General features: G+C 43.2%; 1 protein-coding gene across 20 annotated transcripts in view; it reads left to right on the top strand.

Annotated features, from left to right (window-relative positions):
* Positions 1-26,908, top strand: part of KALRN (kalirin RhoGEF kinase) — a 673,147-nt gene that overhangs the window by 456,443 nt on the left and 189,796 nt on the right. For 14 of the 20 annotated variants that reach the window (XM_040484739.1, XM_040484740.1, XM_040484741.1 and 11 more), the window contains exon 33: positions 659-761. In XM_040484739.1, coding sequence (XP_040340673.1) covers positions 659-761 — 103 coding nt within the window. Of the gene's footprint in view, positions 1-658; positions 762-24,865; positions 26,324-26,908 lie in introns of those variants that run through there. The other 6 variants (XM_040484754.1, XM_040484756.1, XM_040484759.1 and 3 more) reach the window with 1 other exon arrangement.

The following is a 26,908-nucleotide window of genomic DNA, read 5'->3' on the forward strand; positions in this document are numbered from 1 at the left end:
GATAAGAAGTCATCATAAATAGGCATGAGATCAACAGGACCCACCAAGTTGAAGGAAATAATCTCTTCCTCCATACACAGGAGTTGAGCATCCAGCATCAGGAACTCCCCAAAGATTATCTCCTCTGGAGGAATATCTCATGTCGTTTTCTTAAGCAGAAGAAATACAAGTCACAATATCTTATCAGCTCTGTTTTCTTTATAAGCCAGCTATAAACTAACCCCTATCCTCTTACAGCATGCAGAAAAACTATTTGAACACTTTAAACTCTGGGATTGTCATAGATCACCCAGTCAGCTGGATAGAAGCCTTGGTTCTAAGTAGAATATACCTCTTCCTACTGCCTATTATAGACCCATTCCCAGTAATAAATAAATAAATAACTGCCTCCTCTATACCATGGGCCAGAGGAGTTATGGTGTGGGGGAATCATTCTGTGTTCAGTTATCAGCACAGGGATTGTGTGCTTAAGTGCAAAGGTGACATCTTCGAAAATCACATAGGGCTGCTCCTTTTAGTGGGATAATTTTAGACAAATCCCTGTTCGAAAGTGCTGAGACTCTGCTCTGCCAGCACAGCTGGAAATCCTAGTGTGCTCTAAACCCACAGTGGTTCCCCCCACCCCCACCCCTGTTTTTTTTTTCTCTTCTTCCTGCAGGGATGGAGTGGAGGATGTTGACAGCCAGGGGGATGGAAGCAGCCAGCCAGACACCATCTCTATCGCCTCTAGGACCTCTCAGAATACAGTGGACAGTGACAAGGTAGGACAGTGTCCCAACCTTCCTTCCCCCAAGACTTCTTGTTGGCTTAACCACCCCTGGAGAGTTACCCTCAGAGGAATTTCTCCCACTATGGAGCCCAGCCTCAGGAACCGGTTGTTTCTTTGTGCCAGCCAAAGTGGAAAGAGCAGGGCTGGAGGAGCTATGTCATAGTGTGGAGATGTCGTCTGAGGGGACAAAAGACCAGGTGATCAGCCAGACCTCTCCTGTCGTGAGAGTTTAGCAGAAGGAGCAAAGTTGAAGGGTGAGAGGGTCTGGGTCTCCCGTCCTCTAGAGATGTCCCACTGGGCGGCTTGGGTGGCTCTGCCTCGTGGGAGGCTGGACCTCAGGGCGCTGAGGCTGGGATAGTTTCCTGAGACCTTAGTGGCTATGATTGGCTCCTATTTATAATGGTTGAATGGAATCATCTAAAATTAGACCAAGACCAGTGATTTGGCAAATGGCCACAGAGATGCTGTTTGGTAAGGGCCTTCTTTCCGAAGGGGCTCCAGTGGAAGTGATGCCTTCCTTGGGCCAGAGTATCAAGGCTCAGTTCCTGAGGCACAGAGGACCAAGAAGTGGTAGTGCGTGAAGCAGCTTGGAGGGATGTAATAGTCTTGCAAGAAAGCCTGGTCGCTTGGTCTCTTATATTTTGGAGCAAATAAGCAAGAAGTTAGTAGCTCTGGAGGCAGTGAAAGAAAGGAGACTGTAGCAGAGACCCTATGTATTTGTTCAAGCGAGGGGAAGAATTCAGCTGTCTAAATTTGCAGCAGAGACAGGAAGATTTTTCTCTCTAACCCTACAATCATTTGCTTACCTCAGGGTGTTAGGGTATGAAATGATCTTTTGCAGCATATTAGTGATTTTATGAATGAAGGTATGGATTTCCAAAGACTATTTGGCCCTAGCCTATCAAGACCCAATATGTTGGCCTAGTCCTTCAGCCTCAGGCAACAGGCTGTGTCCTTGCTTCATTTTTGTTTTCTAAGTTATGTTTTTTTAAAGATGATCTACATTCATTAGGATTTTTCCTAAATTTTTTTTCTTACTGGGGGAAAAAAAAGACTGTGCCCCATGGTTTCCAAGATCATGGTGCTAAATCACACTCTAGACTAGTATTCAAGGACATTCAAGCTAATTCTGTCTGATGTCCTGCCTTCAAGTTTCTAAGCCATTTTTGACTATCAAAGTGGATGGAAAATTGTTTTTTTCCACTTGTAAAAACATACAAAGAAAACTATTCCTGTACCTCCCTTTCTCCTTTGATGTGTTGTTTAGAAATGTAACCTAGAATATCCCACAAATGAGTGTTTCTTTTTAAACAGTCAGTGGGTGGGAAGCAAAATGCAATGCTTCCCATGTTCAGAGAGAGCCTGTTAGCCCAGGGGATCCATCCCTTCCAGCTGCTACTCCATCCTCCCACAGCCCTGACCTAGACGCAGGGCATTTGTCTTGTCTTCGGCTCCAGCCATTCCTTGTCTTCTGGCAAGGTAAGTGAGGCTAGATTAGAACACTTCTGATGGCAGGCATGTCACTGTTAACAAAGAATCTTGGTTACTTACATGTTATTCTATGAATAAGGAAACTGAGGCCCAGAAAGATTGAGTGACTCAACCAAGAAGGTTCTAGTCATTAGTGGAAAAGAAGGAACTAGAACCCAGATCATTCTGCTTCACTGTCACGTTTTTCCCTCACTCTCAAAGCCAAGGCATTGTACTCCCAATGCTAAGATTAACTTGGCTGGTCGGTCTTTCTACACATTCCATAAAAACATCAGTCACATATTCGTGAAAAAGCACCCACCACGTGCCGAGCTCTGTGCTGGATACTATAGAGTGATGTGGACTATTTGTTGAATGTGAATCCTTCTTTGTGTAATTTTTGTTTGATGTGTGTCTCTATAGCCAGGCCGTTAAGCCCTGATGAGGGCAAGGTTGTCTGTCTGCTTCACTGATGTCCTGGGCCCACAGCACACATGGATGCTTGGGAAAGACTTGTGGAATGAATGAACAGAAGGAACATAGTCCCTCATCTCAGAAAATTCCAGCATTGAGGGGCAGCTAAAACAGCTGGTCTGAAAGCAGCCAGATATACAAACATTGTATTTTTAAATGTGCTAAAGAAATCTAGAAGTTCCCTTACCTCCAAGCAGAAAGCATTAGTCAGCTGGAGAACCTGGCCTGTTGGGAACAGGAACCCCCAAATCCCTTCTCAGACCCTGGGAAACATGGACAGCAGGTCTTGAGATCTTGAGAGATTCTGTGTTCTGTACCTGAAACCTGAAAAATCACCTAGAAATAGTCACACTCTCAGAATAAAATAGAGGGCCTGTCTGTGACCATGCACTGTAATTTAGAATGTTCTTACTCTTCTAACACAGAACAGTGATACCAGGACAGCCATATGTCCTCCTACACTCCCTTTCATCAGGCAAACCATTAAGTGGGATCTTTGATTTCATAGATGTCAACAGTGTTAAGCCTTCCCCTAACTGTACCAGAAGACCCGGAAACTGGTCTTGTTGGTTTCCAAATAGTCAGGTGAACGGACTCTGAAGAAGAACAAGGTAACCAAATGGACTGATTCAGCTAAACTGAATCATATTCAACAGGGCAGCTGTGACTCACCCCACAGGGATCAGGGTCATTTTAACAATGGGTTTCTAGAAAAGGCCCCAGTCTTCCTTTTTTAATCCAGAGGAATTAGAGCACAGCCCTGCTATATTGGGTAGATGAGGAAAACGTAACCATTAAAGAGTCATGACAGACCAACTTGAGGAGCTGTGGGGCCCTAGGACCTCTCCAATCACCTTGTGTGTATTTTGTGTGCTGTGGTGGGGTGGAAGGAGTTTAGACACATCTGGGTTCAAATCCCAGCTCTGGTGGTTGCCCTCTGTGTCATGTTGTGTGAGTTGCTGTGCCTTAATTTCCCTATCTATAAGACAAGTAATACCCATCTCACTGAGTCCTTGGGAAGATTAAGTAAAATACATTTACTTGGCACCTATAAGACATTCAGTAAGGGTTAATTTTCCACCATTATTTGAGGGAAAACAAAAGTTTAGACGCTATGAATATGAGTACACAATTATTTAACAGGTTGTGAGGATCTACTTCTTGAGTAGAATTCTGCCCTCTTTGTTCATTGACTATCAGCAGGTTCTTTTCTATACTATAGCTGAATAGATGTAGCTTCAACTTACTTGTGTGTAAACAGAGCAACTTTACTCCTCTTTCCATTTGTTAGCCCTTAGCATCTAAGGCTTAGATACTTGTTGTTAGCATTGGCTCATGGTTTATTTGAGTAGCTGATGGATTATAATTCATTACTGTCAGGTATTCATTTTAATCATCAAATTGTAGCATCGTGGGCCATTGGCAACCCCTGGACTTTAGATATTTGAAGACGGTTGTCTTGTCTTCTAATCTTCTGTCTATAAGTCCTCAGTTTCTCCAACTGTTCCTTGTATCAGTGTATTTTCATACCCTCCCGTACCCTGGTTGCCTTCCTCTGGATTTCCTTCAGTGTGTAACGATCTGTATAAAGTGGGGCATACAAGAATGGTACTTAATACAGCAGATGTGATCTAACTAATACAAATTCAGCTTCTTGTTCTAGGGCTGCTATGCCTAGTCTCCTCCCTAAGGTGGTACATGTGTCTAGGAGTGGTGTGCAGTGGTTGGCTTATCAAATCTCCATGCCTGTTTTCGTGGACCCCCCCTCATTGCACAGGTGACTTAGTAACCTGAGGGTGGGAACACTTTATATCTATCAGATTTTCTCCTGTTCAGTTCCATCCCAGTATTCTAGTACATTTTGAGTGTGAATTTATATTTGGAATGTAAATTTTGTCCAGTACATCAGCCACATCTCCCAGCATTATTAGATAAATATACCATCTGTGGCTTCATCCAAATACTTGCTAAAAAGACAAGCTTGAGGATAGAAGACTAATGCCCAGCCCCTTTTCTGTGTAGCAGAGGATCTGGGGTTGCTTACTTGTGTTATGAATCTCCCTATGATGAGGAATCAGTCTGGTATTCTTTATTCTTCATTAAGTGCTAATAAAACCAGCATGGGGGCTTCAGTAAATAGCATTGATCGCTTTCCCCCAAGTTGCTTTTGTTTCACCCACAGATGGGTCTGCATAATTAAGTTCTACCTTACACCTGTCCCATGCAAAAGTGTTATTTTATGAAGGCAAATGGGTGTGCTTACTTGGTTCTGTTGTGCTCTGAGCCCTTTTCTGTTCCACCCAAAACATGCTCATGCTACTCTGGGCGTTCCACTGTTAAGACTGTTCTGTATGTGTGTGTATTGTGAAGTGATGGGACTTTACAACCACACTTCAAAGAAATACAGAATTATAGAATTCCAGGGAGGTAAGGCTCGGAATGAAGTGGCAGTGAAGAAGTAGCTTGTTCAACATGATGGGTGTCTGCTGAATAATTTCCAGCTAATGGCCCAGAAGCAGCCACCTGCGCAGTGATGGCCCCTGTGCATATATTTACTGTGTGGACTAGGCATGCTGCACATGTTCAGTAACTGCTTACTCCGTTAAACATTACAAACCCATCCTGGTTGAGATACTCTCCAACTAAAAATCACTATAAATTTGTAGACATGTCTGGGCTGGCTGAATACAGGGAAGTGGAAGTGAAATGGAGTTGCAGATGTTATTCTCCATAAAAATTCTAAGGGCAAGAACACTGTCAGAACATCCCAGAGCTGATTGTGATTCAAATGAGAAGTTTCAAGTACAAGCTAATGTGATCTAAGTTAACATACAAGGTGGGCTGATAATGGCAATGTGCTGAAGGGGGACAGGAAAATTCGTGAAGAAGCCTGGAGATTTCAGGATCTAACTTAATAGTTTTTAAACTGGACTGTCATATCAGTTTAGTGGGTCATGGCCAAAATTTTGTTTCACTGGTAGGGAAGTCTCAGTTTAGAGACAGTGAGGGCTCAGCTAAGGGGAAAGTCAAAGGATTCCTACAGTGTCACTCACTGCAGTAACATGATACCTATAACAAGAGGCGGGGAAGCCTGGCTGCAGGAGCGTTCTGAGAATAGACTTCCTTAGAGCCTCACCTGGTTTATTAGAATTTGGTAATCCTGATGCCTACATTTGGGAGGACTTAGCAAGCCGCTGGGTGCAAAGGCTGTAGTCAGAGAAGGTCCAACCCTTGAATTGGTGCATTGGTGACGGTGTAGCCCATGCCGTGGAGCATAGACACTGCATGAAAGAGTGTCTGTGTGCAGAGGAGACATGTGATAGGTCCCTGTCTGGGTTACTGCCCGGCACTCCCGTGAAAATGGACAACATGCTTCCTAGAAAATGGACAATATGCTTCCTGGAGTTTTAAGAACCCACAAATCACTGGGTTTTGCCACTGAAGAGAAAACCAGACACCTAGAAATGTGGAGACTCAACAGTGTAAGGACTAATAAACATCCTATCAGTTCATACAAGGTAATAATCTTTGTTTGGCAGGTTCTTAAAAACCATCAGGTTGGTCCACCCAAGGTTGAGTCTTCAGAATGTGATTGTGACAGCTTGTTCCATTTAGCTGTGGTGCCAGAGCAGGTGAACCATCCACTGGAGATCTAGCCCATTAAATGCACTCTACTAGAAACCGAAGAAAACGTGATGGGGAGATCCCTCTCTACTTCTGCTCCTCTGCCCTTGATCTCAGTGGCGCCTGAGGGCCCTAAGATATTTCCTTCTAGGGAGAGATTTATGTTACATCCTACCTAGTAACCAAACACGTTCTAACCCCAGAATAAATGAGAAGAGTATATAATTGTACTTCCAGTTACCAGGGCTTGGAGAAACCCAAACTTGACTTTATAAGCCAGTCGGTCACATCTCACCTCCACAACACTATGGGTCAGAATTGCCATGTGAACCCTAGATGGAGGAATTCTGGTTTTTCTGGAGGACTTGCTAGTCACTCCAAAGTCTCTTCCAATTTTAAGTGCAAATCGTGATCCCCCACCCCCCCCCACCCCGCCCACCAGAGGTTCTGAATAACCTAAGTCCTGGACTAGGTTTGAAGATGGCTTTTGTTCCTAGTACCGTTCCTGTGGTGGGCGGGGCCCTGGGGGAGGGGTCAGGTGGCTGTGGGCAGCAAGAAACTGAGGATTTCCTGCTTCCCAGGAAGCCAGAAGCTCCCTCCTCCTGTGCTGCTGTCACCTCCCCAGAAACACTGCTCAGTTCTCTCCTGAGCCACGTTCAACATGGTACAAATGTGCTGCCTTTTCAGAGCAAACTGATAAAGTGTGAGGAGTTGAGGTCACAGGTTTTTCTCTAAATAAAAGGTTCCTCAAATAAATGACTGGCTTCCAGCTGTTGCATACTACCAATGGGTGTGAAATACACTTTGCTGAAAAATGCAACCTAGGTTCATGGGGCAGAATCTCTCATGACGACATTATCTTACTTAATATTTTAATTTATACTCCGTAGCTTAAAAACTTCCCTCAAGAGACCTACTTTTTAAAATTGCCAATCATCTGGAAAAGCAAGTAAGTTCCAGAAGCTCCAGCACCTGAGTAGCTTGCTGCACACAGGCAAATTGCAGGAACGCCCGGAAGTGCCCTCATGATGTTCATGGCTCGGCAGCCACGAGGAATCTTTCTGGTTCTAGAGGCAGCAGTGCCCGAGCATCTGTTACAGAAATAGGGAAACTGCAAAAGGTGATTTGCCGGTAGATCAGGTCTACGTGTGATAGCTGCAGGGGTGGCCAGAGGCCAGATCTGATCCAGGTGAGTTTGGAACTTGGAAATAGAAGCTTAGGGAAGAAAGGAGCTTTAGAGACCATCTGTCCCTCTGCCTTCACGGACGTGTTTAAAAGAAACGAAGTGACTTGCTCAGAGTCACAAAACCAGTTAATGACACACCTAACACTGAAATCCAACTCAATCTCCTGCCTATTAAATAAATTGGGTTAGGGGCGCCTGGGAGGCTCAGTCGGTTAAGTGTCCGACTTCGGCTCAGGTCATGATCTCGCGGTCCGTGAGTTCGAGCCCCGCGTCGGGCTCTGTGCTGACAGTTCAGAGTCTGGATCCTGCTTTGGATTCTGTGTCTCCCTCTCTCTCTGCCCCTCCCCACTCATGCTCTGTCTCTGTCTCTCAAAAATAAATAAACGTTAAAAAAAAATTTTTTTAATAAAAAAAAAAATAAATAAATAAATAGGGTTAAAAACAGTACTTTTAGAGTAACCCTGATTCCTCAACTTGTAGAACCTTGTAAGCAAAAACCAAACACTATTGTTACCCCCTTCTCCAACACCCTGCCCTGGCCATGCCCATCTGTGCTGGCCCAAGTAAATTACAAAGTGATTTTCCAGCCCAGTCCAGTGCCTCCAGGGCTGGCATGTGGCAAAGTGGGGAAAGAGAACTTCCCAAGTACGAATGCCTATCACAGACTCTTTGATACCAAGAACTTGTGACTCCTGTAGTGGCCTTGGTCGGGGAGTGATTCTGCCCCAGGCAGAGTCTTCAGGCCTCTCAAGGCAAATACTTGGTTGGGCTCTGAGAGCTTGGCAGTGAGCGCGGAGATGTGACTGATCCCTGCCTCCAAGCTGCCCGGGAGCAGTGAGTCCTGCTGTGGCTTGGCACAAATATGAACTCTGTTTTTAAAAATTTTGGTGGAAAGAGAAAGCAAATTTGAGAGCAAGCCAAAATGTTAAAGTGGATTAGCTGGCGACAGTCCAAGGCAAACAAGACCCAAGTGAGTATGTCTCCCACTGGACATATTGTGCTCGGGAGGAGAGGCATGAGTGAGGGGATGGCACCCCGCTTGGGGGTCTGGGGGCAGAGAGAGAAGTGGCAGCTCTCAGGGCAAGGATTTTCCTGGAGAGTTCTGCACAGACCTCTTGGTGTATCACTGACCCTTTTTTTCTTCTGTGTCAGTTAAAAGGTTCTTTTAGTACAAAGCAAGAAGACTGAATGCCTTATTAAAGCGAACGGTAGGGGAAACAGGCTGTGAGTATTGTTCTTAAAAAGTTGAGCTCCTGGAGGACTAGAAGTGACACCAGGAGTATGGTGTCTGGGGGTAAGCAATCCTGGTGGGTATGAAAGTGAACTCTCAGAAAATTCAGGCAGAAATGTTGCTGGAATGAACATCTGCAGCTACAGCAGTGAGACTAGAATGGACGGGGCAGGTGAAGGGGGCTTTGAGTGGGGTTTGTGCCTCAGCTGGAGCTGCCTCTGTCTATGCTCACTGTGCTGTAAAGCTGGACACCGGTTACCTGTGGCCACAACGTAGGATTCTTGGGAAAAGCCTGTTGGATAGCAAGTGCATCAGTGTTACCCTGTTTCTTGATCTTGAGCTTAGATGGGACATGCTTGCTCAGAGTTTACCTGCCTGGAAGCTCAGTGTCACTTCCTCGCTGCTCAACAGCTACTGCCCACCTGTCTGCATAACGCGTGTGCATGGGTCTTGGGATTTCTGGCACTGGGGTGAGGTGAGGCCAAAAAGCAGGTCCTTGTCAAGAGAAGTAAGTTTGAATGTCCTCCGTGGTGGCTCTCTACAAGGAGCAACAGCGAGGACGTGACTTTGGCTCAGGGCCTCTCCCAGGGGGCAGTGAGCAGCAGTTGCCTTCTGATGGGAGCAGCCTGTTTCTGCCCCGATACCTCTGCCTGTTGAAAGAAACCTGCTAGAAGAAGATGCAGAACTGTGCACACAGGACCCAGGATAGATGTCCTTTCCCTCCTTGCAGGCAGACTCTTGCCCCCAGCAGTCGGGCTTTCCATTCTTCCCCCACCACGTGCTGTGCAGAATGGGCCCTGGCTGTGCTGGAGAAGCCACCTCTGTGTATCAGGGCCAGTGGTCAGTTTTCAGCCTCCCCATACACAAGGGCTTAAAATTGAGTCTTCTGAGTTCAGAAAGGTTCACCTACCAGCCTTTTTTAACGCTCTACCTGGTTCTGTTTGAAATTGGTAATTGCAGAGAGATGTATGCACTCACGACAAGCTCGGGAGAGAGCCTCTGTTCTGCCTGGCCCCTGCTGATGCTGGCTGTGGACTGCTTAGTGAGTGTCCCGTACACAGTGCTCTCACCCCGTACCAATGGCAAGGGCTTATATCCCCTCTGAACTTCATGATGCACCGAAGGGAAAGAAAGTCTCCACCTTTTACTATGTCTGTCTCTGGTCTCCTGCCAAATGGTGTCATTTCAGCTGCAGGAATGGGGTTTAACAAGTGTCATTTGCTACTTGCTATTACTGACTTGCATGCACTGGAAGACTTGATTTTAGTGAGCACCAGGGAGATTAAAAATTCACTATCTTCTTTTCCTTGGGATTTTGATGGATGCCACCTTTTATGTCACGGATTCATCGACCACTTCTTGAGCTCTACTATATGGCAGGCACAGTTCTAGACACAGAGGATATAGCAGTGAACAAAAGAAAATACCTTGGTTTCCTGCTTCAACCTGTCTCTCTTTCCTGCTGATTGGCAGCCTAAATATGCTCAATTTTAAGGCATTTATAATGCATTGGAACTGACTTTTGTTTTAACCTCTATCTCTATATGTGTATCTGTGACTGACACCTTTGGGGCTTTTATCTAAAAAGAACTCAGCAATCCTTTTAAAAATATCACTTGGGAACACTTGGAGGTAGTCCTGCAATTTTCAGTTCTCTGATTCATAACCATTGCAGATCAGAATGCCAGATTACACCCCCCCACACACACACACACAACACTATTATCTTTTGGCCCTGATTGCGTTCAGCACACTCCTGATTAGAGAAGGTTACACTCATGGCAGGAAGACAGACATTCTAGACAAAGAGAAAAGAGGAGGAAGTATTCAACCTAACCCCCAAATACTTTTAAATTTTGTCTATCTCATGAAACAGTTAGGAATATTGGAAGGAAGTTGTTCGTAAAAGAGAAGTATTCTCATTTTTAAAAAAAAGAATGTGAGGGTATGAGGAGTGGGAAAAGGTTTGTTTAAAGGAGGTGCTTCAAATTGTGGAATCTGAAATGTGTAATGCAGAGTCCAGCTCCCCACTCTGCCCCACTGCACCTACATGTAACCCCGAAAAAGTCACAATTTTTATGCCTTTTCCACATGAAACTTTATTGCATTCATGAAAAAAATTTTTGAAAAATCCCCAAAGAGGGAGATTTTTAGGATATGTTCTCTAACATTTAAACTCAAGACAGTGCTTCTGAGGCATCTGGGTGTCTCACTAGGTTAAGCCTCCAACTTTGGCTCAGGTCATGACTTCACAGTTTGTGGGTTCGAGCCTCATGTGGGGCTCTGTGTTGACAGCTCAGAGCCTGGAACCTGCTTCAGATTCTGTGTCTCCCTTTCTCTCTGCTCCTCGCCTGCTCGCGCTCTATCTCTGTCTCTCGAACATGAATAAATGTTAAAAAAAAAAATTTAACTCAAGACAGTGCTTCTAACAGGAACGTGAAGTCCAAACCACTAGGTTGGTTGTGTTATTTAAAGAGCAAACTAGTTGGCACAACCATTAACACATGACCAAGTAAAAAAGATCAGTTAACAGAGAAGAATGAAATTAGCTAGAGGTAGAATAGAAAATTATTTCAAATATATTGGTATACTGATTTCATTCTTTTATTCAATGGAATGCTACTGAGTGTCCGCTGTTGACAAGATACCATGGAGGTTCCTGATACCTAACAACAACCTCTGTCCTTTCACACCCCAGGTGTCTTATATGTGATGCCAAACCCGGTGACTATGGGCATGTTTCATGTATTTATGAAAGGGACCATTGTACTTTGCACTTCCTTTATGCCAGTTGCTTTGCAAACTAGCTGAGAAATTAGAAAGACTTACCATACTGTATGCTAGGTTTTGTAACAGAAGCATACCCACTTTGTGCAACAAACTTACCCCCGGGAAGGGGATGGCTTCTACACCAAAAGTGAAATTTGAGCTTCACCGTAAGGTTCATCTTTCTATCTGTTTCTCCTCCTTTGTATCAGTTTTGATACACAAATAAGTTATTCTCATCAGGGACAATATGTAGAAGAGAAGTACTACTGATACATCTGTATCAAAAGAATTACTTGGTTTTGATGTGGAATTTGGCTTTTTTTTTTTAAATGGGCTATTAGCTCTGATAGGAACTGTTCAGAAAAATAGAATCTTTACCAAAATCTTCTTACACTTCCTCATAATAATTCAATCAAACCTGATTTTCCTTAAAGCTATGCATTCAAGATTCTTAAGATGAACTTTTAAAGTAGTGAACTTTTAAACCCACATGTTTCAAAACATGAAGGCTCTTTAAAAACATGAAGGCTCATATTTATTTATTCTTCTTAAAAATGTTTAAGGGTACATAGGTGGCTTAGTTGGTGAATCATGTGACTTTGGCTCAGGTCATGATCTTGCAGTCTGTGAGCTTGAGCCCTGTGTCGGGCTCTGTGCTGACAGCTCAGAGCCTGGAGCTTGCTTCAGATTCTGTGTCTTCCTCCCTCTCTGCTTTTCCTCCGCTCACACTCCATTTCTTTCTCTCTCTTTCTCTCAAAAATAAATATCTTTTAAAAAGTTTAAACAAGTAGTTGCATACAATAAGTACAATTTTTCACTTTTTCCATGTAACAAATTTGGGTAATTATACAGTGAGTCATGTAATGCTGCTTCATTCTTTTTGATGATTATGCAGTATTCCATTACTTATGGTACCATAGGTTATTTAACTAGTTCTCTGTTGATGGGTAAATGAGATATTTCCAATCTTTTGCCATTACAAACAAGGCTGTAATTAGTAGCTGTGTATAGATATAGTTTCTCACACTTGTGAATTATGAGTATATTAATAGGGTAACTTCCTAGAAGTACAACTACTACATCAAAAGGATTTACATTTAAAATTTTGATAGCCATTGTCAGATTGCTCTGTGTGAATGTTGTACCAGTCCATACTCCCATCAGTTGAATTTAAGAGTCCCCACAATCTTGCAATTTAGTGTAGCATCGATATTTTAATCTTTTCCAAGCTGATATCAGATACTGTAAAAATAATCCTTATTCATTATTGCCCTGTGTGTTTTGTTTAACTGATAATATTAGTTTCTTTTATTTTTATTGAAATGTCCAGTGTTTATACTGTTACCCAAATGAGACTTCTGGGTTTGTCTCATTAATGTTAATTATACTTTCGTTTCTATGGATAAAATACATTCCTAATTAAAAGTATTTGGTTTACATTAAACTTTAAAAAAAATTTTTATAGTAAAATACAAGGGCACCTGGGGGTGGCTCAGTGAGTTAAGTGTCTGACTTCAGCTCAGGTCATGATTTCACACTTCATGAATTAGAGCCCCACATCAGGCTCTGTGCTGACAGCTTGGAGCCTGGAGCCTGCTTCGGATTCTCTGTCTCCTGCTCTCTCTCTCTCTGCCCCTCCCCCACTTGTACTCTCTCTCAAAATAAATAAATAAGTAAACTTTTTTTTTTTTAAAGTAAAATACATATGCTAAAAATGCATACAAACTCCTAGACAATTGAATGGACAATTATAAAGTGAACATACAGGAAATAACCATGCTGGTCAGAAAGGCAGGACATTGCCAGCTTTCCAGAAGCCCCCTGTGTGTCCCTTCCTGGTCACAACCCTGTTCTTCTCCCTTAGAGGTAATCATTCTCGTAACATTCGTGATAATACTATCCTTACTTTTATTCATATTTTTACCTCCTTTGTATGTGTCCCTAAGCAATATAGTTTCAATGCAGCTGTTCTTAAATTTCATATGACTGGAATTATATTGCATGTTTGTGTGTGTGTGTGTGTGTGTGATTTTTATGGAATTCATCCATGCTGATGTGTATCATTCATTCATTTAGTTGTTATGTAGTATTCCATTATATGACTATACCACAATTTATCCATTCTGTGCATGGGATATTTGGGGCTGCTGGAGCAATACTGCTATAAATATTCTTGTATCTGTATGCTTGGGCACACTTGCTTGAGCTTCCCTACAGTGTAAAGGAATTTCTAGGTGAACAAAAAAGGACTTACTGAGTGATAGGGTATATCTCTGTCTATACCTTCAACTTTACTAGATGATGTGAACTATTTTTCAAAATGCTGGTGCCAAATGGACACTCCTACCAGTATATATGAGAGTTTCGATTGCTCTGTACACTAGCCTATACCTGATACTGTCAGACTTCAAAATTTTTGCAGGTCTGGTGGGTATATGGTAGTATCTGCTTATGGTTTTAATTTGCATTTCCCTAAGCATTAATGAGGTTGGATACTTTTTCATGTCCTTAATGGGGCTTTGGGTTTTCTTTTTTTTTTTTTTTTTTTTTCTTGATGCCCTGTTCAAGCCTCCTGCCCATCCATGTATCTAGTGAGTTGTCTAGGGGTTTCTTGTCTGCATTTTTAAGAGTTCTTCATACATTCTAGATATTAGTCCCTTATTGGTTATATATGCGGTAAATGTCTGTTCTCATTCTGTGGCTCATCTTTCTACTCTCTTTATTCTGTCTTGATAAACATAAAATTTGACATTTTGAAGTCAATATATTTGTAAGTTAGAGGTTCATGTGATGTCATATGAGACGTTTCCTACATTTAGTATTTTCAAATATAATTCACCACTTATTTCTCCTCAGAATAGTATAGCAACACGGAAACTTTATTTTTAATGCGGGTTTCTGTCAATCCCTAAGCATCCCTCCTCTATTTTAATGAAAGAATAAGAACTGCTTGACTTTTGAAGGTATCTGTCTGTTGTCCTACATTATATGACAGGTAACACAGCTAAAGCAATGAAGTGTGTTAGGATAAAAGGTAACTGGGGCGCCTGGGTGGCGCAGTCGGTTAAGCGTCCGACTTCAGCCAGGTCACGATCTCGCGGTCCGTGAGTTCAAGCCCCGCGTCAGGCTCTGGGCTGATGGCTCAGAGCCTGGAGCCTGTTTCCAATTCTGTGTCTCCCTCTCTCTCTGCCCCTCCCCCATTCATGCTCTGTCTCTCTCTATCCCAAAAATAAATAAACGTTGGAAAAAAAAATTATAAAAAAATAAAATAAAATAAAATAAAAAAGGTAATTAATATATTGGATTTGGAACTCAGCTTCCAACAAACAGATCCAAGACATAGAAGTCTTCACGTAGCAAAACTAAACACGTATGCTCACAGGAAAGCCTCTTGAATCCTGATTTGGTATGTAATTCTTACCATCTCGGCCATCTAGTTACTTAGGTATTACTTAGAAAATCAGAAAAAGAGAAAGTTCCTTCTGTCTAGACCCACCAATAGCCACAAAGGCTGAGCTACTGTCAGCAAGAGAGGAAGCAGAAAAGCTCTGAGAGCAAAAGCTGATGGGTGCATTAAAACTCCCAACAGTTTGGTTCTCTTCAGTGAGGGTACCAAGATTTCATCATGACTGAGCATATCTGAGGACCCCCTTATATTCTGCACTACACCATAATTATTCATCATGGTGGTATTTATATTGTAAACAGAAGGGAAAATTATGCTCACTGTATTCTGTTTTAGAAGTTAGAGATATAAAGATATCCATAAGGATGGCTAAATCGGGGAGATAAAGTGCTGGTGTTTAGCTATTCAGAAAACTTGATTATCCCACCAGGCACATTTCCCAGGGGTTCTGGGGACCTGAGGTGATGCTGACGGGGGTTTACATTAGCGGAATGATTGGTGAGACTCAACTTTTCTCAGTCCTAGAGATTGACCCCAAAAAGACTGAGGGCTACACTTCTTATCTGCGTCATTCACTGTAGTGTGAGCCGGTGTCCTACCACATGTGGCCTATGGGCAGAGCCTCCCCACTGTTCCCCGGGCCTTCACGCTTACCTCCCTCCACTCCCTTCTCCACTCTGCAGGCAGTGTGATCTGTTTTTCTTTTTGTTTGTTTTAATTTTTTTTATGTTTATTTATTTTTGAGAGAGAGACAGAGCATGAGTGGGGGAAGGGCAGAGAGAGAGGGAGACACAGAATCTGAAGCAGGCTCCAGGCTCTGCACTGTCAGCACAGAGCCTGACACAAGGCTTGAACTCACAGACTGCGAGAACATGACCTGAGCCAAAGTTGGACGCTCAACTAACTGAGCCAGCCAGGCGCCCCCAGTGGACAAGCTGTCCACATCACTTTATGGCCTTAAGCCCTTCAATAGTGTCTCTTTGTTCTGAGGCTGAATGTCAAAATCTTCACCATGACCTATGTGGCTGCATGGTCTGGCCTCGGCCCACTTCTCTGGCCTCATGAGAACCACTCTTTTCCTCCTGTATTCTGCCTTGCAGCCTGTACCTGGCCTTCCTTGAATGTCCCAGGTTTCTTCCCATCCTAAGACCTGTAGACAGGGCCTGTGTTTTCTCTGTCTGGAAGATCATCTCTCCTCCCATGCCACACTCCACCCCTTTTGTCCTCTTTTCTTTCTGATTTTATCCTGTCCTAATCCACTGCCCAAGTCCCCTCCCCAAGCCACATCTCTCACAACACTCTGTACTGTTATTTCTCAGTACCTGCCGCTGTGGCCATAAGCGTTTGTGTGGTTATATGACTGCCTCCTATGCTAGACTTTCAGTCCGTGAGAATGGAGGGATGTCTGTTTTATACCCCCATTGCATCACCGAATCCAGCAAAGTACTGACTCCTAGAAGGTGCTCAGTAAATATTTGTTCAAGGAATAACTGAATAACAAATAAACACAAGGTAACGTGTTTGGCATTGTGGGTAAGAGAGAGATCTGGAAATTGAAACCAAATGTAATTAAGAAACTAAAAATCCTAGTTTGGGAGGATCAGAGAAGCTTTAGCATTAGACTTTACTAAGTGGGTAGAATTTATCCAGGCAGCACTGTGGAGGCAGGGGTGGGGCGCAGAGAAAGGTCATACTACGTGGATGAAACAGTAAGAGCAGGTAAGGGAGAAAGGGGAAAATAGGATGGGTTTGGGGCTTGCAGGGGAGATATATGTCTGGTTGAAGTTCTGGGTCTGTGAGGTGAGCTGTGGGAGATTAAGACCAGAAGGATTGCTTGGCTCAGATCATGGAAGACACTGGACACCATTCAAAGGAATTTAGACGTTATTCATTAACATCCAAGAAACACTGTTGGTTTGGGGGTTTTGTTTGTTTGTTTGTTTGCATGGCGGTGACTTTCATCTGCACCTAGATGCATCACTGTCATTTTACTCTGTCATTCTTTCTCTAGTCTCAGAAAGAGTCTAATGCTAACCCACCCATCACAACCCTCTAAATCTCATCCTTTATACCCGCTGGAGTATATCACTTCAACACCTCCTCTCCCACATGTCGTCAACCACTGCCTGCCACGCTGCCATCTACCACATGTTGTCCCCTCATGCTCCAGTGAGAGCCACATTTGAACTTCTGCTCATGATTCTTCTTTCTCTACATCACCCCGCCACCTCCAGCCATGGTTTTTGTTGCTTCGATTCTGATGTCCATGACAAAAATGCCAAGATTATAGCTCTGAAGTGACTTTACTCCTAATGGCAGTTTTCACTTTAATTTACTCACCCACCACGTGCCGGGCACTGTTCCAGAATGGAGATGCAGCACTGAAACAAAACAGGCCAGTCCCCACCCATCTGAAGTTCTACTGAGGAACCAGAAAACCAATAAGCAAATTTGAGACCAAGTGGACACATAATGAACACTGTTAGTGCCGGGCACCGTTATTATAACTGGTCACCTGTGTGTTTCCAGTTTGATGTCCGACTTTTCCTCAGTCTCAGTCTCAGAAAATTATTTCTTTTTCTCTCAAACTAGTAACGTGGTTTGACTTCCCCATTTGGGGCAGAACAATATGATTTTCCCAAATACCCATGTTTTATCTTTGGGTCCATTCTCGGCATATTCCCTGACAGCCAGTCTGTTGCTAAGTCCTGAGAACGAGTCCCTCAAAATATCTGTCACACCACTCTGCTGGGCCTTGGTTACCCTTTGCTGAAATTCTTTCAGTAACCTCCCTGCTTTCTGGGATTTTGCTCCTGTGTCTTATCTTTTCTTCTGATACCAGATTCATCCTCCTCAAACTATTCCTTCAATGTCTCACTTGTCAGCTAAAAGCCTCAGTAGCACATTCACTAAGGATCAAGTACAGATGTTTATAAAGTTTTCCCTCCAACATATCCTTTAGAGACCTTTACTGTCATATATGCTATAATGCATCTGCTTCCGATTAAATCATATGAAACTGCCATTTTTGTGTATCCAAAATGGGTGAATCCTGGCAATTTATATGTTTCAGCCTAATTACACTTATCACATAATGGGTTGCCTATGTGTCTTTCTCCCATGTTACATTGTGAGTTCCTTGACAATCTTGTCTCAGTCCTAATGATGCTCCCATCTCTACTGTCTGCGACAGCATCTAGCACATAATAAATAATGGCAGTCGAATGCCCCCAGCCATGTCATGCTTTGCTCCTGCTGTGTCCACCAGTAATGCTTACTGACTTGTGTAATCACATCTGGCCCACCCATCACTGCCAGCCTGACTCATGCCTCCTTCATGCTAATGCTCACTACTTCTCCCACCACACCTCTGAGCACAAGCATTGCCCCCTCTCCTGTCCCCTCCCCCACCTCAAACAAGTCAAATATCATTGTTTAACATCCAGGTCATATGTTAGGTGTTTTACATAGTATTTGCCATGTTGTTTAGCATAAAGTTGCACCCTTAACAATGAGTTGAGAAATCTCTGTTTCTAGCCCTTATCTCTCACACTCGGGTCGATAGTGCTATGTTTCCAACTGTCTGCGGCCGAACTGCACTTGGGTGACTCACGCGCTCTCTTTGGCAGACCTGAAACTGAACGCATCCCCTACCATCTCCCAGACAATCTTTTCTTAACCCGCATCTACAACTGTACCTTTAAGGCATCTTGGCTCTCCTTCATTCTTGATCCCTTTCCTGAAATCGTGTTGCAATGAATCATTGCGGTGATTGCATAGTCTTCACCCTGACTCTAGATTTTCATGGGATATATAAAGTCTATCCCTGGCAGCTTTAAGAGGAGACACATGTCTCCCAAACCACAAGAACATTCTCTAGGACTTACAGCCTCCTGATACACAGGCCCCTTACCCCCTAGCCCTGCCCCTTTTCTGGGTTCCTTACTGTCTGCAAACCTCTCCTCTAATATATGTTTATATGTTTTCTGGTAGATTATCTGTGTGACTCTCTTCACTAAAATATAATGACCTTTTAAATAATAATCGCCTTTGTTTACCAACCTATCACAGACATCACTATGTTTCCAAAACTATTTCTCTGTACTGGTGGATACAGGAAAAGTGTTGTTGAAACAAGTTTTCTTCATTATTGGAATGATTTCTGGAGTCCCTTCCCTTAGCACTTTGTGAGACAGCATCTTCTTCCGGTTCCCTTTTGTTTCCTTTGGGCTGGTTTTTACATCAGCAACTGAGTCCCGAGATCCATAAAAACAAGGTTCACGTGGGATACCTTCTGCTGTGTTCAGTACACTGCCACACAGTTAGACATTCATAGACATGCTCAGAAATACTTGTTTGAATAATATGTTTTATGTGTATAACTTCTGTTTTTGTATATTGATGAATTGTGTGTCTCTGAATGTGTTTCCCATACACTCTCTAGGAAATATTCATCGACGTGGTCTGGGAGGCAGGGATATCTTGAACATATTTTCTGGCCATCAGGCCATTGTAAACCATTATGTCATGGGCTCCAAAAACTCATGGCTGTGGGGGGCACAGGTGAAGAGCCTACCTGAGCTGCAGCATGTAATTCCTTTTCTTCCTACCTGCTTGGGAGTCTTCCTTTTCCTTCTAAACATGAGAGACTAATTTTTCTGTGTTAAACATAAAAAACAAATGTGTACATGTATATATGTGTGTATTGTGCTTATGTATGCATATGTACATATATATGTATATACATATATGTGTGCATGTATGTATATATGAAGGAAATACACCAAAACGTAAATAGTGGTTATTTCTGGATGGTGGCTTTTTCCAAATTTTCTATAAGAAAATTACTTTTATTAACAAAGAAAACCCTACTAGATGTTATTTTTAAAGGACAGGAAAGAACATGATTATTAAATGGTTGCTTAGGTCCACCCTCAGCATGAACCTAAGACAAGGGACAAGCAGGTGCCCGGTAGGAAACAGGGTGATCGATGTCTCAGTATCTTGAGAGGAGGGAAAGTGACCAGAGAGTGAATTTGGGCTGATGTGTAGAATGGGCCAAGGTTGCGAGCTGAGGAGCTGGAAACTTTGGTTGTGAAGGACAGGAACCTTGGACAGTGAAAGGAAAGAGAAGGAAAATTCAGGGGGTGGGCAGTTGGGGGTGACGAGGGAATGAGTTCATCAGGGTTTCCCCCCGAATGCAGCTATTTAGTGAAGCATGGAAAAGGTAAGGAAGAGCTGAAATTACACTTTCAAGTTCATGAGGAGATTCTATGAAGAGATACACAGTGTGAGAGACAGAAAGCAGACATGTTTCAAGTTTGATTTTAAGCCCCTGTAATTCCAGAGGGGTTTCAGAGTGACTTAGCGTGGGGATATTGGGACCCAGGTTAGGAAGACACAGAGAGCCTCCAGGAAGGAAACTGGTTACCCTGCGTGGGCAGCAAGGTTTCGAACACGAGATTCATCATTAGGTCAAGCCCCAGCTCTTCCCCGGCCCCTCACCTCCCTCTCTCCCTTCAACTCCCACAGTCTAAGTGTAGAGGGAATGTTTTCTGATAAGAATTCTTGGGAAAGAGGCAATTTCTAAACTTTCTGAACTTGAAACAAAAAAAATAATTACATGAAACCAATATTTTCAAGGATGTTTCTCCCACACTTCCTGGTTCCATGGTGCTCTCAGAGGGTTCCCTGAGCAGAGGGAAAAGCAGAAAGAAGAAAAACAGGGGGATGAACTCCTCCTTCCTGTGACTGATTTCTTTCACGGGGGTGGCCTTCCTGAGGTGGGGAGAGCCTGGCCTGTCACTTGGGAGGGAGCACAGCAGGGCGTAACTCTGTGCCACCTTCCAGGCCAGTTGGTCCTTCTCGGTAGCTCCTAACAGCATCCTAGATAAGGAACCCTGGGGTCCGCATGAGCAGCAGACATCTAGAAGCCAAAAGGAGACCCTTCAGGCAGAGTAGAAAGCAAGAAAGAACACATAAGAAAGTCACAAAATCAATCCTTAAAAAAAGAGCTGAAGTAAAAATATACTTTCTGGTGTTTATATCTTTCCTGTATGCACGATTCAATATTTTTACTACTCTGTATCGCAGTTTGTGATTCTGATGGCTACATCAAGGAAAATGTCCAGTCTGGGCTCTACATTGAAATTTGGGGGTAGAGACAGGCTCTTTTAAACCAGTTAACATAGTATTTGCAGAGTTCCCTGTGTATAATGGAAACAAGAGGGCACATAAAGTCCCCATCAAGGATAATACCCCCGCCCCCTGCTGCCCCATCTAATGGGGGAGATATAGCCCCTCTCTAAGAAGTCCCTGCTACAATTGGGAAGGCCAGGGAAAGCACAGAGGCTGCCTGCTAAGGAAGCCATTCAGAGCATAAACAGCTCACAATGACAACTGCCTCTCTTGCTGAACTCTTAATATGAGCCTGGCATTTTATGCATAATCTTTCATTTGGTCCTCACAACAATTCTTCAAGGTAAGTATCATTATCCTCATTTTGCAGATGAGGAACATGCCACTCTAAGAGGTTCAATAACTTGCCCAAGGTCACACAACCAGAACGTGGCAGAACATAGATATGAACCCAAGTCTTGCTGGTGTCCACTATGCACACTGCCTTCCACTGGACAAGCTCACTAAGGGAAACAATTGGATAAGTCAAGCCAAAGCACACAAAGTAACATTTTACCCAAATGGTCTAAGTCCTATCATTTCCCCCTTGATCATCTGAGTAAAACACACCTGCATTAAAATACCAAGAACATTCCATGTTCCCTATATCCCATGTGTCAATCGCTCACTGGGTAGCAGAACAAGGCATGAGTCAGGAATGTGGAAGAGGCTCTTTATTATGTCTTAACCATGGGAGTAGTAATTCAGGCATACTTCTGATTCACTGGCTTTCCAGTCCATCAGAGAGAAACATCAGAAGATACAGCCAACTGGAGGTGCACTTAAAAACATATTGCCAAATAGTTGTCTCAAATTCTTTATGGACCAAGAAAGGATTTAAATCTATAATATATAAATATGTTCCCCATTTGTGGCTATTATTATACCACTGGATGTCCAATGATGTCTCTTATGCACCCAGGGTCTGCAGAACATCTCCGGTAGTTCAGAAAGCTCATGTCATGAGTGTCTAGTATTTGAATGGAGCCTACATTGTATTATATAAAGTATTTATAAAAAGGGTGTCTATACCTGAATAGTGGAAGATAGGGGAAATATCAACATAGGACCCTCCTTAAAGATAAAAGAATAATGAGGAGGTCTGGTTAATAAAAGCTACTGCTCTACTGAAGTGGGTCTCACTGATTCTTGCCCCTTATGGAAAATGCCAAAGACAAGTACTTCCGGACAGTGTGTGCTGTCGGATGTGAAAATGCAGTTCAAACACTACAACACTCAGGTTTTCCAGCGATGGAGTGTGCCGAGGATTCCAAACCAGGCATCCCACAGAATTATGAGGGAAATATATCTAAAAGCTAACTACAGGCCCTACCCTGGCCTACTGAATTGAAATGCGAAAGGTATAGGGTGATTGGATGTGGAACATATATATGAATTCCAAGCTGAGAGATATTTTCTAAATAATAGAAATAATTATCATCTCAAACAAATTTAATGGCCTTTCCCCCTCCCCACACTTTCATTTAAACTTTTCTTATTAGTTCTTTTTAATGATGATTCTTAGAAAATCATCTCAAAGAGATTATGAATGGCTGTCATTTTTGAAGTTAAGAGCTATGCATTGGTGTTCACTACTCTTTCATGAAGTTACCAACTGGGCTATGTAAAATAATAGCCTCCTATATGAGTGTGTCTGTATTTTCTCAGGGTTTTAGAGAACAAGCATTCAGTTTGCCTACATGCATTTATTTCTTAGATGTCTCACACATCAAACCAGCAGACAGATGTGCAGGTGCACAGAGACAATTATAACTTGAGGTTTAAAAGGGGGTAAAAATTCTTCTGCAAGACCTAATGGAGGTATATATATATATATATATATATATATATATATATATATATATATATGTATATAGAAGTGACCCAAACCTCTTCTAGATAGGTCCTTGAGGATAAGATGGATCCACAAAATACGTGAGATGCTTTCCAAGACCTTGGGAATCCACAAACATCCAGACATCACTTAGGAAGATCAATTCTCCTTTGCAGGAGCCACCGTAGCACAGTGGTTAAGGACAGCCTTGGAATCAAACCAACCACAGTACAGATCTCACCCCCTTCACTTGCCAGTTGTATGATCCTGGGCAGGGCCTCTCAGGGCTTCAGTCTGCAAAATGGAGGTAATGGTATTACCTACCCCATAACGTTGTGGTGCAAAATACATGAAATGATGCAAGCCAGACACTCAGCTCTTTGCCTAGCATGTGCTAAACACTCAACAAATATTAGCTATTAATAATAATAATGACAATAAAAATATTTTTAAAAACTGTCTCTCCCTTCAGAATTTTAAGAACTGTGTAAAGAATAAAATGTCAAAGTCAGCATCTATAAAACCGTTAAATTCTGCCACTAAATTCTCCAGATCTTATAGCACATCTATTCATTAAACTGGTAATGACAGTAACTTATAGTGTGGGGAACTAACTAATCAGGACAGCAGATACCACCCCTCTGCCCCACCTCCCTATTAATGTAATGTATATAAAATTCCTAAGACCCTTTGCCTTCGTAAAGATGAACTCTGTGGTCACCAGCACCTTCTATGAGTTACTTCACAAATGCATGTGTACAGCTCCTGGCTTTCTTCAGAATCTCCTCTCCTTTCTGAATTCTAAGTATCCCCTATCTTCCTCACAGCTCAGAGTAACTGCCATTTTACCTTGATGCTAAAGTGTTTTCTTTCCCTAACGAACAGTTTTTGGCTGGCTGGAGTTCTTACTAAGGGAGTTTGAGATTGTTTTCTCATTTCTATATGGCAAGTATGATGGAACCTTTAGCATCATAACCTGAGCCACAGTCAAATATGAGATCATACTCTTTAATTTACCTTGGACTTTTCTCTTGGCTGAGCCATTGCTTTTTAGAATATTTCACACCTCCAATAGCACTAGAAGTTGACTTTCTTTGAGGGGCCTTTATTAAAGAAACGATTCCATTGCTTCTGGTGTCTGAGTAGAGTAGGTGTGGCCACACTGGAATATGGAAGCTGGGTCTCTGGAAGGCTCCCTCATTCACTCATTGATCCACTCCTTCAGCCAGCCATCTGGCCTCACAAACCAACCACATGCCTTGGAAAAATCATAGATTACCACATGTCATGAACCCTGGAGATACTTGAAATCAGGAATTTTAGGTCACTTACTGCCAAAGACGTGCTACATAAATGGTTAAACTTTTCTCAGTTTCTTTCCCCCCAAATGAAAGTCATAGTGAGACTTGCTGGCAGGGCACAGGGATCCTAAAAGAGTTGAAACAAAGAAACAAAACAGAAGGGTATGAAATAAACACTAATGATCGCTGTCACTAGGACTTCATATTTAACGCATCTCTCTTTATATTCTTCCTGGCTCTCCTCCTGCTTTTATGTGTGGGATGTTGGGAAACCACAGGACTGCTCAACGAGCATCTAATGCGAGGAAAAGTGTATGGATTTGAGCCCTGCCAGAGTTAGTGAAAGTGGCCAGTCAGCGATCCTCATCTGGATCCTGGACTTGGTTGGCTTCTTCTGAACCTTCAGACCAAGGAATGTCCTACACAGCACTGTGTTCCCTCCATTTCCTCTTCTAAAAAAATGGTGGTGTACCTGCCAGGTTGCACTCTGTGCATTGGGTTGCTAGAAATACAGTAGGTTGCACTGATGATTTAACTCTGTTTTCTATAAAGGGCTACGGGATCTCGTGCAGATTTTTGCAAAGTCATATGCAAATCACAGAGCCCCGGCCCTTTTCTTAACAGGATGGCAACCTTGCTCCTCGGTGGCACCTGGGACCTGGAGATCCTTTCTCCACTTACGTTTAGCGCGCAGCCTGGGACTTGTCCCTGCAGCTCACCGGGTTAGCCGTGCCGCCGTTGGGACCTCCCACCTGGACTCCCATCACCCACCTCTCTTGAGACTGCTCTGGCAGGGCTGGTGTGGGGTACAGCCTTTGCTCAGAGGGCAACATGTTCCAGGCAAAATCTGCCCCCCTGGGCCATGGGCTTGCCCCTCGGGCTCCCTGCTTCTCTACCAGGTGCGATTCGAGGTTGCTGAGCTTCTCTCCAAAGCTGAAAATGGTGGGACGGTAGGGATCTGTGAGAGGCCCCATGACCCAAGCCACTCCCCCTGACTCCCAATCCAAACACCAGGCACCCCAGGTCCTCTTCGCCCCGGGCGTCTGCCACGTGAGTGGGCATGCTCATCCAAGGGACATACTTATCTCTGGAGTTTTTGTCCAGATTGAACATTTCTATTGTCAGTGGCTCCTGACCTGGAAAACCCATCATTCTAATCTAGCCCTCCTCCCCCACATCATGAGAAAGAGGGAGGAGGAATAAGGGGTAGTTTATGGTAGAGAAGAGGAGGGTTAACTCTAGCGGTTCCTGAACATTGGCCCAACCATGTCCCCAACCAGTGTTCTCTCTCTGTCAGCCTGCCCAGGTTTTGTCGGAATTTTCTGGCTCCTCTAACCTCACTGTGGTTCAAAGACCACCCTCCTGACTCCCAAATTATCCTGTGGGGGGTGGGGGATGGGAAGAGGGAGAAGAAATAAATGAAACAAACTGGCTGCATGTTGGTAACTGTTGAGACTAGATGGTCAGTTCATGGGCATTCATTATACCATCTCTCCACTTTTGTATGTGTTTGCAATTTTTCATAATAAAAAGTTAAAAGTTTAAAAAGCCCTCCAGCTTCCAAGACACTCAAGAGAGCCCCATCCCCTAACAGAGTTTCCTGGAAACCCCACACCAAGGCAAGAAAGAGGCAAAGAGGATTCCATTACCTACATATATATATATATGTATATATATATACTCATTTTCTAATTTTTTAAGGCCCACTGCTTTATTTTCAATAGACTAAACCATATTTCTAAGAGGGCCCCACGTTGGGCTTACTTCCTCCAGCTGGGTTATGGGGGAGGGCTGGGTAAAGGGGTCTTTAAAATCCTGAAAGTTTACACTTCCATGTACCTCGCAATCTTGTTGTGAGGATGGGACTTGTTCAGTGTTCTGAACTTTGTGGAGGAAACACGCGCCCAATTCACAGTGTCACTCCCTGGAATTGCACCTGGCTCAGGAAAGGACTGTCTTTGTACTTGAACTTAATCCAATGGAGAACCTTAACACGGGCATTTGCATGACTGAGAATTGCTGCTGTCTTTTTTCCGTATGTCACTTTCATGAATGTGTTCTAATAAAATGATTCTAAAGCAGGCTGTTGATATACAGTGATTTATAAATACTCTCTGTTGAGTGCTGAGGCCATTAATTTTCTACCAAGAATCCACCCCATCCCACTTTCTGGAAAGGTCTGTCTAGCTGGGGACAGACGCAGTGAGCATACATGTGGCATGCCGTCATGGCGGCACTTCTGCAGTTGCTATCACTAATAAGAATCATGTCAACCACAGCAATTTTGTGTTCTGGTTGCCTAGCAGCAGAATTTGTTTTCCAGAAGAAAGATGGCCATATGTAGTAGATTAGTATGGTGGGGAGAGCGGAGGAGGCAGGGCAAGAACAGGAGTAGAATTCACTCTACCAGGGAGGGGTGGGGGGGGGAGCAAGGTGGAAGGAGAGACAAAGGCAGCCAAAAAGAGAGACAAGCAAAGTTCAGACTTGTTCAGTGATAAATCTCAGCACATTCAAAAGATAGTGTTGTTAAATTTTATTTACAAAATATCACCTTTTGCTCTCTAGCCATAGCAAGTCAGAAATCTCCAAATCTCATTAAGCAAACTGGAAGCAAAAGAAGAAAATCTATATTTCTGAAGGTAGATATTTTGAGAAACACTTTTTATC

This window comes from Herpailurus yagouaroundi, unplaced genomic scaffold (genome assembly GCF_014898765.1).
Source record: "Herpailurus yagouaroundi ecotype Mexico unplaced genomic scaffold, PumYag 162, whole genome shotgun sequence".
Lineage (NCBI taxonomy): Eukaryota > Metazoa > Chordata > Mammalia > Carnivora > Felidae > Herpailurus > Herpailurus yagouaroundi.